Raw genomic sequence first — 15,760 nt, forward strand, 5'->3', positions numbered from 1 at the left:
TGTGGGAGGGTGAGAGGATTCACCAGAGACAGAGCAGGGAACAGAACAGGCAGACTGAGGAAATACACTGCTGAGGGGAGCAGCGGGCGAGACAGGAGAGGTCTGCCGCGCCATGTGGGACCCTCCCTGGCAGGCCGGGATTGAACCGGTGCTGCAGAGGTTGCGGACAGCTTCACAGCGCAGCGCTCAATGGCCTGCGCCACCAGGGGAGGCCCACCTCCAATCATTTTTTACACTTTTCTATTGAGATATAATTCATATACCATAAAATTTACCCTTTGAAATTACATAATTCAGTGTACTTTTTTAAGCATTTTCACAAAACTGTGCAACCATTTCTACCATCTAATTCCAGAATATGTTAATCACCCAAAAAGAAATTCCATACACATTAGCAGTCATTTATCATTCTTCTAGCCCTAGGCATCATTAATCTACTTTAGTGTCTTCATAGATTTGCCCTTTCTGGGCATTTAATATAAATGAAGTCATATAATATGTGTTCTTTGTGACTGGTTACTTTCACTTAGCATAATGTCTTCAAGGTACACCCATGTTGTAGCATGTATCAGTAATTCACTCTTTTTGATGGCTAAGTAATATTCTGTTGTTGTATATGCCCCATTTTGTTTATCCAGTATTAGATGGACATTAGGGATTTCCACCTTTGGTTATTATGAATAATGTTGCTAGGGAAGTTTGTGGCAAATTTTTCTGCGTGTTTGCACCTCCCTTCAGGGTATATACCTAGGAGAGGAATTGTAGACTTACATGATGACTTTATGTTTAACTTCTGGGGGAACTGGCAGACTGTACAATGCAACTGTACCATCATTTGGTCTCAACAACAGTGTGTGGGGCTTCAAATTCTCCACATCATCATCCACACTGGTTAGGGTCTATTTTTTTTTTTCTTTTTAAAGTCATCTTAGTTGATGTGACATGGTATTCTATTCTATTGTAATTGTGAAATAAGTGGCCATTCCATGGGTATTTGTCATAGTATTTTGCTTTTAACCAGCAACCAGCATATGTCATATAACATTTTTTGTGTGTATCAAATAACATTTTTAAAAGAATAGCAAGGCTATGGGTTTGCACTAATAAAGAAGGGGAGAATGAAAAGAAGAGGAAGGGGGAGGAAAAGGAAAGGAAAATAGAAATGAGAAGGAAACACCACCTTTTGGAATAGCAAGGCAAATCAAAATCGAATTTATGTCGTATCTAGTATTGTATAGGGGCAGATCATCTGGTGCTATTGAAGAAACACAAAATGAAGGGAGGAATGCACAGCAGAAGAAAAGCTCAGAAAAGAAAGTCTTTAGTAACTGTGAAATAACAAAACATTTAAATAAACATGTACACAAAGCTTTATAATTTAAATTCTATTAACTTTGCTCTCAAAATAAGGAATTTTTCTTTACTTGAGATGATATAAGTTCAGTCTTCTTTCAAAATTCATTTTTCTTAGAGCTTCTTCAGCAGACTTATATTATTTATAAACATTTATATCATTACTCATTGTAAAGTAAACATATCATTACTCATTATAAAGTACACATTTATATCATTTATAAACATTTATTAGCTTACCCACCCAAAGACAATATGCAGATGCAAGAGGACGGGTTTCCTAAGAACACAGTTTCAAATCCTCATCTCCCCTCCTCTACTTACAGTTCACCAAACTACCAGTGAAGTTTCTTTTTTTCTTTTTTAAAGATTTATTTATTCATTTATGCATATAACTGGAGTGTAAGCCAGAAGTGTGGGGAGGGGTGGGGTGAGGGTGGTGAGAGGATTCACCAGAGACAGAGTGGGGAGTAGAACAGGCAGATCTACTGAAATACACTGCTGAGGGGAGCAGCAGGTGAGGCAGGAGAGGTCTGCTGAGCTACACACAGGTCAGCAACCTGGCAGGGATCAAACTCAGGGCAGAGGTGCTTGCACTGAGACTTAATCCCTACACCACCAGGGAGGTGCCACCAGTAGAGTTTCTTGCTTGTTCACTTTAGGGGCTTTGCACTCTACCCTCTGCCTGAAGTTTTCTTCTGCAGATCTCAGGGCTGGCTCTCCCTTCCTTTCTGTCTGCTCAGATGGTGGCCCAGGCAGTTGAGTGCAGTGCTGTGAAGCTGTCTGCAGCCTCTGCAGCGCCGGTTCGATCCCGGCTGCCCAGCAAGAATCCCACATGGCCTGGAAGACCTCTCCTGTCTCGCCTGCTGCTCCCCTCAGCAGTGTGTTTTGGTCATTCTGCCTGTTCTGTTCCCCGCTCTGTCTCTGGTGGATCCTCTTACCCTCCTGCACACCTGGCCTATACCCCAGCTCTTGTATAAAAATAAATAAATCTTAAAAATAAATAAATAAATAAATAAAAGGTCTTCCTGCACAGTCACACTTCTCTTCCCTTGCTTGATGTTTATTTTTAACATAGAAAATGTGTTTAGTTTCTGTACAACCAAAAACACACAAAACATTGACAGTTTTCATCTATCATATTACCAATGGCAAAAATAATTACTTCATTGAAAACAGATAAGTGTGACCAGAAGAACAATTTTACAACTATTGGTATAACTATTAAAACTTATCTGGAAAATAATTTACTAAAATGATTTCACTTCTTAAAGAATGCACATCTTTACTCAGTAATCTCAATTCTAATAATCAATCTGAAAGAATTTACCGGAGTGTAGTCAAGAATTTATCTATAGAAATCTTCATTGAAACATAATTTGTAATAGTGAAAATTAAGTAATTAAGTAAACTTTATAAAAACAAGAGAAATATTTTATTTTATTTTATTTTTTTATTTATTTTTTTTTATAAATTTTATTGTTATATTCCCCATACAATTGCAGCCCCCCATTCTGACCCCAATCCCTCCCCTCCCGCCCCCACCCCCCTAAAAGTGTCTCTGGTTCATAGTTTTTTGTTGATTTTGATTTTCACTTTCTTATAGTTATTCATTTTCCTGGTCCCTTATTTAAGTTTTCTAGATTCCTGCTATGAGTGAGACCATCCGGTATTTTTCTTTTTCTTTTTGGCTTATTTCGCTGAGCATGATCCCTTCCAGCGCCATCCATGTTGCTGCAAATTGCATGTGTTTATCTTTTTTGAATGCTGAGTAATATTCCATGGTATATATGTACCACATCTTCTTGATCCAGTCATCTATTTTTGGGCATTTGGGTTGTTTCCAAAGCTTAGCTATTGTAAACAGTGCTGCTATAAACATAGGGGTGCAGGTGTTCTTTGGAATTGATGTTTCTGTGTCCTTTGGGTAAATACCTAGGAGTGGAATTGCTGGATCATATGGAAGCTCTATGTTTAGTAGGTCCAGAAATCTCCACACAGCTCTCCATAGTGGTTGGACCAGTTTGCACTCCCACCAACAGTGCAGAAGAGTTCCTTTTTCTCCACACCCTCGCCAGCATTTGTTGTTGCTAGTTTTTTTAATATGTGCCATTCTCACTGGTGTAAGATGGTATCTCATGGTAGTTTTGATTTGCATTTCCCTGATGGCAAGTGATGTTGAACATTTTTTCATATGCCTGTTGGCCATTTGCATTTCCTCTTCAGAGAAGTTTCTTTTTAGCTCTTCTGCCCATTTTTTGACTGGATTATTTTCTTTGTTGTTGCTGAGTCTCATCAGCTCTTTGCAGATTTTTGTGATCAGTCCTTTATCATTAGTGTTGGGTGCAAAAATGTTCTCCCAGTTGGTGGGGTTTCTCTTTGTTTTTGTTATTGTCTCTTTTGCTGTGCAGAAGCTCTTTAATTTGATGTAGTCCCAGCTGTTTATCTTTGCCTTCACTATCACTGCTTTGGGTGATGTGTCTGTAAAGATGTCTTTGATGTGCAGATCACGTAGTGTTTCGCCTATATTTCCTTCTATATATTTTATGGTTTCAGGTCTTATGTCTAGTTCTTTAATCCATTTTGAGTTGATTTTTGTGTATGGTGTGAGGTAGTGGTCAAGCTTCATTCTTTTGCATGTAGCGACCCAGTTTTCCCAGCACCATTTATTGAACAAACTTTCTTTGCTCCAATGCATAGTCTTTGCTCCTTTGTCAAAGATTAGTTGACCATAAATCTGTGGATTTATTTCTGGATTTTCTATTCGATTCCATTGGTCTGTATGTCTGTTCTTGTTCCAATACCATGCAGTTTTGATGATTATGGCTTTGTAGTATAGTTTGAAGTCTGGGAGTGTAATGCCTCCATTCCCTTCTTTTTTTTTTCAGGAGAGCTTTGGCTATTCGGGGTTTTTGGTGATTCCATATGAATTTCATCAATAATTGTTCTATTTCTTTGAAGAATGACATTGAAATTTTGATTGGAATAGCATTGAATCTGTATATTGCTTTTGGAAGGATGGCCATTTTAATAATGTTTATTCTTCCAATCCACGAGCAGGGGATGTCTCTCCATTTCTTTGTGTCTTCTTCTATTTCTTTTAACAGTGTTTTATAGTTTTCTTTGTATAGGTCCTTTATCTCTTTTGTTAGATTTATTCCCAAATATTTGATTTTTTTGGTTTCAATAACAAAAGGGATGGTTTTTTTGATTTCTTCTTCTTCAGATTTATTGTTTGTGTATAGGAAGGCTACTGACTTTTGCGTGTTGATTTTGTATCCTGCCACTTTACTGAACTGATTGATGAGTTGAATTAGCTTTTCTGTGGAGTTTTTGGGGTTCTCTATGTATAATATCATATCGTCTGCAAATAGTGATAGTTTGACTTCTTCTTTTCCTATTTGGATTCCTTGGATGTCTTTCTCTTGTCTTATTGCCCTGGCTAGGACTTCCAGTATTATATTGAAAAGCAGTGGTGAGAGTGGACATCCTTGTCTTGTTCCAGATCTTAATGGAATTGCTTTCAGTTTTTCACCATTGAGAATGATGCTGGCTGTTGGCTTGTCATAGATGGCCTTTATGATGTTGAGGTATGTTCCTTGTATCCCAAGAATTTCAAGGGATTTTATCATGAATGGGTGTTGCACTTTGTCGAAAGCTTTCTCAGCATCTATTGATATTATCATATGGTTTTTATATTTCTTTTTGTTGATGTGTTGGATAACGTTGATTGATTTTCGGATGTTAAACCATCCTTGTGCCCCTGGAATGAATCCTACTTGGTCGTGGTGAATTATCTTATGGATACATTGTTGGATTCTGATGGCTAAAATTTTATTGAGGATTTTTGCATCAGTGTTCATTAGGGAGATTGGCCTATAGTTTTCCTTTTTAGTGTTGTCCTTGTTCGGTTTTGGTATTAGTGTAATATTGGCTTCATAGAACGTGTTTGGTATTGTCCCTTCCTTCTCAATTTTTTGGAAGAGTTTGTGAAGGATAGGCACTAATTCGTCTCTGAATGTTTGGTAGAATTCATTTGTAAATCCATCAGGTCCTGGGCTTTTGTTTTTGGGGAGGTTTTTGATTACCATTTCAATTTCGCTAATTGTAATTGGTCTGTTTAGGTGTTCTATTTCTTCTTTATCTAGCTTTGGGTGATTGTAGAGTTGTAGGAATTTGTCCATCTCCTCTAGATTATTAAACTTATTTCCATATAACTGTTCATAGTAGTTACTGATTATTCTTTTGATTTCTGCTGTGTCCGTTGTGATTTCTCCTCTTTCGTTGATGATCCTGTTTATTTGTGCTTTCTCCCTTTTTTCCTTTGTGAGCCTGGCTAGGGATTTGTCTATTTTATTGATTTTTTCAAAGAACCAGCTCTTGGTTTCATTGATCTTTTGGATTGTTTTTTTAGTTTCAATTTCATTTATTTCTGCTTTGGTTTTTATTATTTCTTTTCTTCTACTGGTTTTGGGGTTTTTTTGTTGTTCTTTTTCTAGATCTTTGAGCTTCGAGATTAGGTTGTTTCTTTGAGTTCTTTCTTGTTTCTTGATGTGAGCTTCTATTGCTATATATTTTCCTCTTATTACTGCTTTTGCTGCATCCCATACATTTAGGATATTGGTGTCCTCCTTGTCGTTCAATTCAAAAAATTTTTAATTTCTTCTTTGATCTCCTCATTAGTCCAGTGGTCTTCCAGTAGTGTGGTTTTTAATCTCCATGAGGTAGGAAAGTTCCTTGCCTTCTTTTTATGGTTTAGTTCTAGTTTGATGCCTTCATGGTCAGAAAAGATGGTTGGTATGATTTCAATCTTGGTGTATCTGTTGATGTTTGTCTTGTGCCCCAGTATGTGATCGATCCTGGAGAATGATCCGTGTGCGCTTGAGAAAAATGTGTACTCCGTTTTTTTGGGGTTTAGTGTTCTATAGATGTCTGTTAAGCCCAATTGCTCTAGGTCCTTATTTAGAGCTTTGGTTTCTTTACTTATTTTTTGTCTTGTTGATCTATCCATTGTTGATAGTGGTGTGTTGAAGTCTCCCACTACGTATGTGTTTTCTCTGATGTCTGTTTTCAGAGAAGACAACAGTTGTCTGATATATTTTGGTGCTCCTTCGTTTGGTGAGTATATGTTAATGAGTGTTATTTCTTCTTGAAGTATTGTCCCCTTGATCATAATGTAGTGACCATTGGGGTCTCTTTTTATCTTTTTGAGTTTGAAATCTGTTTTATCTGATATAAGTATAGCTGTTCCTGCTTTCTTTTTTGGCCCATTTGCTTGTAGGATTGTTTTCCATCCTTTGACTTTGAGCCTATTTTTATCTTTTGTAGCTAAATGTGTTTCCTGGAGACAGCAAAAGGTTGGGTTTTGTTTCTTAATCCAGGCTGCAACTCTGTGTCTTTTATTGAAGAGTTTAGTCCATTTACATTTAGAGTTAATATTGATATGTTAACATCTGTATTTGCCATTGTGTTTGTCTTTCCTTTGATTTTATTTATTTATTCTTTTAATAACTTTTTTTTTTTTTGGCCTTCTTTCATTGTTATTCGTCCCTCTGAGGTTCTGGCTTTAGGACTCCTTGTAGTATTTTTTGGAGTGGGGGTTTAGTTGCAATGAAATTCCGGAGTTTCTGTTTGTCTGGGAAGGTCCATATTCTTTCTTCAAAGAGGAAGGAGAGCTTTGCGGGATAGAGTATTCTTGGTTGGCATCTGTTTTCTTGGAGTCTGTTGACTATGTCCCTCCACTCTCTCCTTGCCCGTAGTGTTTCTTCGGAGAAGTCTGATGTCAGCCTGATTGGCTTTCCTTTGAATGTTATCTGTTTCTTCCCTCTTGCCAGCTTCATTATTTTTTCCTTGTCCTGGATTCTTGGGAGCTTTACTATTATGTGTCTTGCTGTATTTTTTCTTTCGTCGTGGAAGTTTGGTGTTCTTCTTGCTTCTTGTATATCAATTTTCAGCTCCTTCTTCACATTTGGGAAGTTCTCTTCAATTATCTCTTTGAATATTTTCTCTGTTCCTACTTCTCTCTCCTCTCCTTCTGGTATTCCTATAACTCTTATATTTCCTTTCCTCATGGAGTCAGATAGTTCCCGAAGTCTTTCTTCATTCTTTTTCCTTCGTACTTAAGAGAAATATTTTAAACTTCAAAAACCATTCATATGACAGGAACCTGAGACCTTTGAAAATCATGCTTTCAGAATTTTTAATAAAATGAGAACATACTCTTAAAATGTTAAGTTTAAAAAGTAAAATATTTACGTTTGCAAGCATTCTATGTACATAGTGTATGCAAACACATTATAATAGAAACACAAAAGCATATATAATCCATAATTGGTTCTCAAAATAGGTGTACTTCAGATTCACCTAGGGAATTTATTTATTTATTTATTTATTTCTAAAGATTTATTTATTTATGCATACAAGAGCTGGGGTACAGGCCAGAGGTGCAGGGGATGAGAGGATTCACCAGAAACCGAATGGGGAACAGAACAGGCAGACTGACCGAAGTATACTGCTGAGTAGAGCAGGGGGTGAGACAGGCAAGGTCTGCTGCGCCATGTGGGTTGCTCCCTGGCCAGCCGGGGATCAAACTTGTGCTGCAGAGGCCGCCAACAGCCTCACAGGTTGTGTCTCAACCCCTTGTGCCACAAGGGAGACCCAACCTAGAGAATTTATTAAGATCACAAATGTCCAGATTCTGCCCAGACTCACTGAATCAGAATCTCAAGTTACTTATGAAGTAGGAATATGGACAACTGCATTTCTGCTCCTCATATCACCTATCAGTATATCATTTTATCTCTGTATTTGCCTGTTTCCCCTGCTGGAAAGTAAGTTTCAAATAGAAGGTGTAAGTTGCTTTGCGATTTAGGAGTACAGGTTTACATCTCTTCAGATGCATGTTACCACACCACACCCACCACCAGAGCACCCACTGTCCTCCACCATAGTCCATTAGTCCTCTCTCTCCCTTTATTCCCCTTTCTGCCTCCGGTAGCCTCTATTCTGCAGCCATATTTCTAGTGTTTGTTAGGTTTAGTTTTCTAAGTTCCTTTGTTTCTCTATATTCTACTTATGAGTGAAATCATCCAGAATTTGTCTTTCTCCTTTAGACTTATTTCACTTTATTTTTCAAGGAAATGCTGGGCAGTATACAAGCCACCCCTGTCTCTCTCCATTGGGTAATTTTCAATACAACCTTAATTTCTCACTAATGAATGGATTTGATGGGACTATCGAAGATGAGCAGAAAGAAATGCTCAGTTCTGCTTTAAGGAGGATGGGGGAAGGCATGAAATGAAGACTGCCAGTGGGTCAGTCATTAATCATGCGTACTCACCCACAGAAGCATATTTTTCATGGTAAATCTCATAGACTTTGCTGTGGGCATCAGTGATGGTCTGGAGACGTGAAGCTCTTGATTCCTCATGAGGAAACTCCTTCATCACCTCCTCCAAATCACTGAAAGTGAACCAGATCTCAACAAGGTCCCCAAAGGACTGGAAGGCGAATGTTGCATAGTCACTGAAGTGGTTAACAAAGATTTTACTTCTCTGGCTCTTCAGTCTCCCATCGATGGCAGGGAGAGTCTGGTGGTGCAGGATGACCAGGGGCTGAAGCTGCGCTGTCTTGAGGGCCTGAAAGAGAAGCCGGTAACACTGTACCATTTGCTTGTCTGGATTCTTGGAGTTTCCTCCTGGGAGAAGTTGTGCCCATGGCAGAAATACTTTATAATGAGTAATACTACTCGAACGAACACTGCTAAAATGCTCTGGCAGAAAAGCCGGCAGCGGCTGGTGACAGACAAAGTCTTTGCTCCCTGCTGCCGATTTAGAGAACTGTTTTGCCAGTGGACCACTCAGGTTCTGCAGTAAGTCATTGGTTAGAGGCCCAGCAGCTGAAATGAAATTTCTGGAAGAATTCCAGTCTAATCCCCAACATGAAGAACTTAGGAGGACAATAAAGACTGAACTCCAAGCTAGCTCCATTTTCAAGGAACTGCTTAGGAGGTATGTAGCTTCCTTACTTTATAACTACAGCTGAAGTGGTAAAGTACAAAGTGATTATTAACATAATATTTAACTGAGTTATCTACAATCATGTTATCAGTACATGAATTACTAATGTAATTCAAAAAATGTAAAGACCATAAGAAATAACACGAAACCTCAAACATTCCACACAATTTAAGCGGAGGAACCTGGAAAATGTAACGGTACAGAAACATGAAAAATTTAAAAATTCTTCTTCCTCCGCTCTCCTCTCTCTTCTAGGGTAAGCACTTTCCTGGAAGTTTTCTTTCTCTTCAAACTTAATGGTTATTCAGCAGTGAGAAAGCCTGGATTTAAATCTTACCTGGCAAAAGTTACTTTATTTCTCCATGACTGTTTGCTCATCTGTAGAATGGGGATAGACAGATTGTGAGAATTAAATGGTCATTTTTGTAACTTCCTTAGCATAATGCAGCTCAGTGACAGCTACTATTACATATATGCAAATAAAAACATTTAAATATGTACTTAAGGGTCTACCTGGTGGCCAAGGGGTTAAGTCATAGCGCTGTAACTGCTACATTCCTGAGTTTGATCTTCAGCCAGGGAGCTGGCCCACATATGGCACAACAGACCTCTCCTATCTTGCCCCCTGCTCTCCTTAGCAGTATATTTTAGTAGATCTGCCTTTTCTGCTCCCCACTGACTCTGGTGAATCCTCTCACCTCCCACACCTCTGGCCTACACCCAAGTTATACACAAAATAAATACAAACTTTTAAATAAAAAAATTCTGGAATAGCAACATTAAAAAATTATATATATATATATGCACTTTAAAAGCATATATGAGATTTTGCATTATATACTGTTCTTCAGCTTTTTTTTTTCCTTAATAGCTCTTGGAGGTTCTATCTGTATCAAAATACAGACCCATCTCTTTTTAACAGAAGCATAACTTTCCACCGTGAGGCTCCACTATAATTTAATACCTTGAATATTGAACACTGATTGGTTCTAAATTTAATGTGCTGCAAAGAAATATCTATAGACATCTTTGCCCACATGCATGACCATTTCTTTAATACAGATTCTTAGAAATTAAGTAGCAGACTCAATGGGCATACCCACTTAAAATTTTGATTGAAATCCAAATAGTCTTTCAAAACAGATTTTGACAAATTTCAATCCTACCATTAGAAGTGCCTAAATCTCTGCTTTGTTAACACATCATAAAACTTCATATTGTTGACATTTTGAATAAAAATATTGCCTCATTAAGTTTTTTTTCTTTTTTTGTTTCAAGTGGTAGCTCTTTATGCTAATTGGCTACCATTTTTCTTCTGAGATTTATGTTCATATCCTTTTACATTTTTATAATCTTATTACTGATATAAAAACTCTTAATAGTTTGACTATAATGTTTAAAACATGACAAAAAATAATTTTTACCCAGACTTTTAATTTGGTTTATGGTTTTTTCAAGGTACATTAACTGGGTCCATAGTTTTTACAATCTCAGGCCAAAACTCTTATTTTCTTATTCTTGTTTTTATTTTTTTAAAAGATTTATTTATGTACACAAGAACTGGGGTACAGGCCAGAGGTGTGGATGGTGAGAGGATTCACCAGAGACAGAGTGGGGAACAGAACAGGCAGATTGACTGAAATACACTGCTGAGGGGAGCAGTGGGGAGTCATGAGAGGTCTGCTGTGCCATGTGGGTTGCTCCCTGGCTGGCCGGGGGATTGAACTCATGCTGCAGTGGCTGCAGATTGCTTCAATAGGTTGCTTCTTAAACCCTTGAGCCACCAGGGAGGCCCCTATTCTTGTTTTTAATCTTTAGATCTTTGTATATATAACTGTGTATCTATAGGAAGACTTGATTAAAATTTTGTTATTGATTTACCATTGGTTTATTTGTGGATATACAACACTGCATTCTCCACCATAGTTCTAGAGCCATTCATCATTATCAAATTAATTCCCTCTACCCTTTCCTCCTACCCTCTATCCCCTTCCTCTCTGGTAACCTTAGTATTTTTCTCAGAGTGTAAAGTCATTTTTGTTTTGTTTTGTTAGTTCATTTATTTATTTATTTATTTATTTATTTATTTATTTATTTATTTATAGTCCATGAATCAAACCACGCAGTATTTTAATTATTTATGTATACCAGCAATGGGGTACAGTCAGAAGTGCAGGAGGGTGAGAGAATTCACTAGAGCCAGAGTGGGGCACAGAACAGGCAGACCAACGAAATACACTGCTGGGGGGAGCAGCGGGCGGCAGGAGAGGTCTGTGCGCCATGTGGGATCCTCGCCCTGCGGCCGGGGATTGAACCGGCAGTGCAGAGGCTGCGGGCAGCTTCGCAACCCAGTGCTCAACCGCTGAACCACCGGGGAGGCCCCCATGCAGTATTTTGTCTTTCATTTTCTGGTTTATTTCACTTAGCATAATCACCTTAAATTTCAATTGTGCTGTCTCAAAAGATTTAACTTTTTTAAAATAGCTGAGTAGTATTCCATTGATTATACCACTACTTCTTTAATTAGTCATTCAATGGACATTTAGTTTGTTTCCATGCTTGGCTATTGTTAATAGGGCAGCTATGAACACTGGGGTTCATGTTTAAACTCTTCAGATAAACACCTAGGAGCGGAATTGCTAGATCGTATGTATTTTTATTTGAATGACCTTTGCCAGAGAGGTTTCACCCATTTACAGTCCCACTAACAGTGTGCAAGAGTTTTTTGTCTCCATACCTTCTCTGACATATTTCCAGTCTTTTTACCGTAAGCCATTCTTTCAGATGTTAAGTGATTCTCTCATTGTTTTTGATTTTCATTTCTCTAGTAATAAATGATGATGTGCATTTTTTCAAGTGCCTCTTGACCATCCTTATGTATTCCTTGGAAGTGTTCAGCTCTTTTGCCTATTATTTGAGTGGGTTTTCATTGTGTAAATTCCTTATATATCTTGGATATTATACTCTTATCAGACATACAATGTGCAAATATCATCTAGTCAATAGATTGCCATTTTGTTTTCGTGTTTTCATTTTACAAATCTCGAATTTATGTAGTCCCATTTAGTTTAGCTTTAGTTTTCCTTGCCATTCGATCTGAGTCCCAAAAGTCACGTCTGAAGACAATGTCTAGGAGCTTTATCACCTATATTTTCTCCTGTATGGTTTGTGGCTTCAGATGTTATAACCAAGTCTTTGACCCATTCTAAATTTTTGTGCAGTGTTAAATAACAATCTTGTTTCTTTTTGTATGTTGCTGTCTCCATTTCCCAACATCATTTTTGAAGTGTCTTTCTTCTCTCTGTTGTATGGTCTTGGCTCCTTTGTCATAAATTAACTATCCATATAAATGTGGGTTTATTTCTGGGCTCTCATTTCTATTGTTGGCCTGTGTTCTTTCAATACCGTACTGTTCTGATCACTTTCCAATATAGTTTGGTGACAAGGAGCATGATACCTCCCCATTTTCTTCCTTTTTTTCAGGATTGCTTTTTATTTGGGGTCTTTTGTGGTTCCATACAAATTTTAAAATTGTTCTATTTCCTTGAAAAATGCTATCTGGATTTTAATAGGGATTGCATTGAATCTGTAGATAGCTTAAGGTAAATTGGCCATTTTAACAATGCTCACTTTTCCAATCCATGAACATGGGATATCTTATTGCTTTGCATTCTATTTTTCTTAGCAATGTCTTAGTTTTCAGTGTGTATGTTTTTCACTATTTATTCCCAAGTATTTTACATAATTGTTAATTTTCTTAGTTTCTCTAACTCATTGTATAGAAATATTTGCATGTAGATCCTATACCCTGCTCCTTTACTAATCATCTCTATATAGAGGTTTGTGTATTATATCATCTGCAAATGTTTTAATTCTTTTCATTTAATTTTGTGTATTTGTCTTGCCTAAGTTCTCTGGCACTAATGTTACTAAATAGGCCATTCTCCCCCCACTATTTGAAATGTTACTTTACCAGAATCTAAATATCCGTATAAATGTAGATGTTTCTGAAATTTCTACTGCTTATTTATTTCTGTATCACTACCATACTATTAGATTCTATACCTACAAGGTAGTTTTTGCTTTGTAATAGGACATGGTCTCTCCTATTATCCTTTTCTTTGAATTTTCTTGGCTATATTTTCATTTTCTTTCCCAAGTGTCCTAGAAATAGCTCCATTTCAAACACCTACATGTACCTCATTTTTGTGTATCTTGCAGTATAGCTGTATCATGAGTCATATAATTTTCTACTTGGATAGCTATCGAAATTTGGTTGAAAATACATGTATAATTAGTTGACATGACAATATCCCTAGGCCACCAGGGAGGCCCCCATTTGTGTAATTTACTTCACTTAAGATCTTGTACATGCTCCATCATCCATTACACTTCATCTCCTTAAAAATGTATGGAATGTAGGCATACTTCCACTGGTTACTGAATGTCTTGCCTGTTATTTGCCCACACCTTATATTAGTATCTCCTGTGTTAATAGGAAGTCAGACCCCACTTGTTAGTTCCTCCCAACAAAGCCTCTCCTATCCTCAGTGATTAGAAACATACTTTTGACAGGAACTTATATACTCTATCTGCTAACTGTAGCTTCTCTATCCATTTCTAGTCCCCTTCTCTCATCACATTGTTTTTAAGCCAGGGGACAGCTAACTCACATACCACACAAACTCCTTAATTGGTCCTGCAGACCCCAGAATGTTATTGTTTAATGCTGCAACAACTGGAACTGCTACATCACAAACACTGAGATCAGAGCGAACTCTCAGGAACTTTTAGTATTATAACAGTAGTATTTTTTCTTGGAATAAAGCCAGAAAATTTGGAGATGGCTTATAATACAATGACAAATACCTTTAAAGAAGCAGTTAGAAAATAATTGAGAGATTATTCTCCGAACACAAAAGTTCAAGAAATAATAATTCAGAAAAAGTATAGTTTTTCTGTCTTTTCAGGTTACACAGAACATGTCATATAATTTAAATATCTGGATGTATTTCAAACCTATGGTGCACCTAGAAGTTAGTTTAAATAACCATATGTTAAGGTCTTATAGAGGAAATACTGATTTGATTCTAAGATGGTAAGTCTCATAGTGTGAAACTAATGTTACCCTATCACCCTAGATTAAACAAAGTGACATGTGCACAAGTAGATGGAAACAATAATCAGAAAAGAACAAGTGTAATAGACAACTGTAGAAAGTTATTTTATTTTGATAAAAAGAGCAGTAATTGACAGTTGAAAAAATTATTTCCTCAGTTATTTACCACATAGCATAAGAGTAACAGATCTTGTTCAATACATGAAAATGAAGGCCTTGGTTATAGAAACCACACATTACTGGGTCCAACTTCATTTAGACAAGAAGCATACTAAGTAAATGCTAAAGCCTGTGTTGTTATAAAAGCACATGACAGGAATGTGACATACAAAACCATCAGTTGTTTTTCCAAAATAAATCTCCTTGAATCACTACTCCCAGAAAGACTTCTCTTGCTAGTAACGTTTCTTTCATTCAGGTTCCAGGCTCCAGGCTGGGAGGCAGAGGGCCAGTAATTCTACTCCGGTTTGTAACTTTTAATACTTTAATCTTCAAGCAAGTAATTAGGGTTAACCACCAAGTAGGGATCTTCTTCATAGCTCTCACTTCCTTCTGTAGAACCTTTCAATCCAGCTTGGGTAAGCTCAATCAGAACATGATCCTGTGAAATAGACATCTGTCCTCAGGTCTCCAGCAGTATTATAAAAATACTCTGACACACAAGACTTGCAGTTTCTTCTTAATGTTTGCTACTTACATTTTCCTGCCAGAAACTCCTACAAAAAGGACTATACCTAAAAATTATTATCAAGGTTTGACTAAGCCTCTTTCCCATTAATTAGGATGCAGATATCTTCATACCATAAAACTCTCTTTTAAAAGTTAAGAAATATAAAGTAAGCTCAACAAACTTTGTGACTTGGGCCTCCCCTGGTGACACAGTGGTTGAGTGCTGGGCTGGGAGGCTGCCTGCAGCTTCTGCAGCGCCGGTTCGATCCCCAGCCACCGGCGAGGGTCCCACATGGTGCACAGACCTCTCCTGTTGCGCCCACTGCTCCTCTCAGCAGTGTATTTCGTCACTCTGCCTGTTCTGTTCTCCACTCTGGCTCTGGTGAATCCTCTTACCCTCCCACGCTTCTGACTGTACCCAGTGCTTGTATAAATAAATAATCTTTTAAAAAATAAATAAACTTTGTGACTTGAAATGAAATAAAAAAAAGAATTTAAAGATCACACAATTTTGTTAAATGCTCTGAAAATAATTATTATTTATCACTATGATAAGTGTTTTATTTCACAACATTTTGTTAATTTTAATTACTGGCCACTG

The 15,760-nt window shown here is 37.4% G+C and overlaps 2 protein-coding genes across 2 annotated transcripts in view; both read right to left on the reverse strand.

The window, feature by feature from the left end:
- Positions 1-9,341, reverse strand: part of LCT (lactase) — a 52,601-nt gene extending 43,260 nt beyond the window's left edge. Inside the window, 1 exon segment of the mRNA XM_037523285.2 lies at positions 8,693-9,341. Coding sequence (XP_037379182.2) covers positions 8,693-9,341 — 649 coding nt within the window.
- A 5,225-nt stretch (positions 9,342-14,566) lies between these two features.
- Positions 14,567-15,760, reverse strand: part of MCM6 (minichromosome maintenance complex component 6) — a 30,844-nt gene continuing 29,650 nt past the window's right edge. Inside the window, exon 17 of the mRNA XM_037523287.2 lies at positions 14,567-15,091. Within this exon, the coding sequence (XP_037379184.1) occupies positions 14,975-15,091 (117 nt within the window). The 3' untranslated portion in view covers positions 14,567-14,974. The remainder of the gene's footprint in view (positions 15,092-15,760) is intronic.

This window comes from Talpa occidentalis, unplaced genomic scaffold, assembly GCF_014898055.3.
Source record: "Talpa occidentalis isolate TD23 unplaced genomic scaffold, MPIMG_talOcc4v2.1 talOcc4.3, whole genome shotgun sequence".
In the NCBI taxonomy this organism is placed as follows: Eukaryota; Metazoa; Chordata; class Mammalia; order Eulipotyphla; family Talpidae; genus Talpa; species Talpa occidentalis.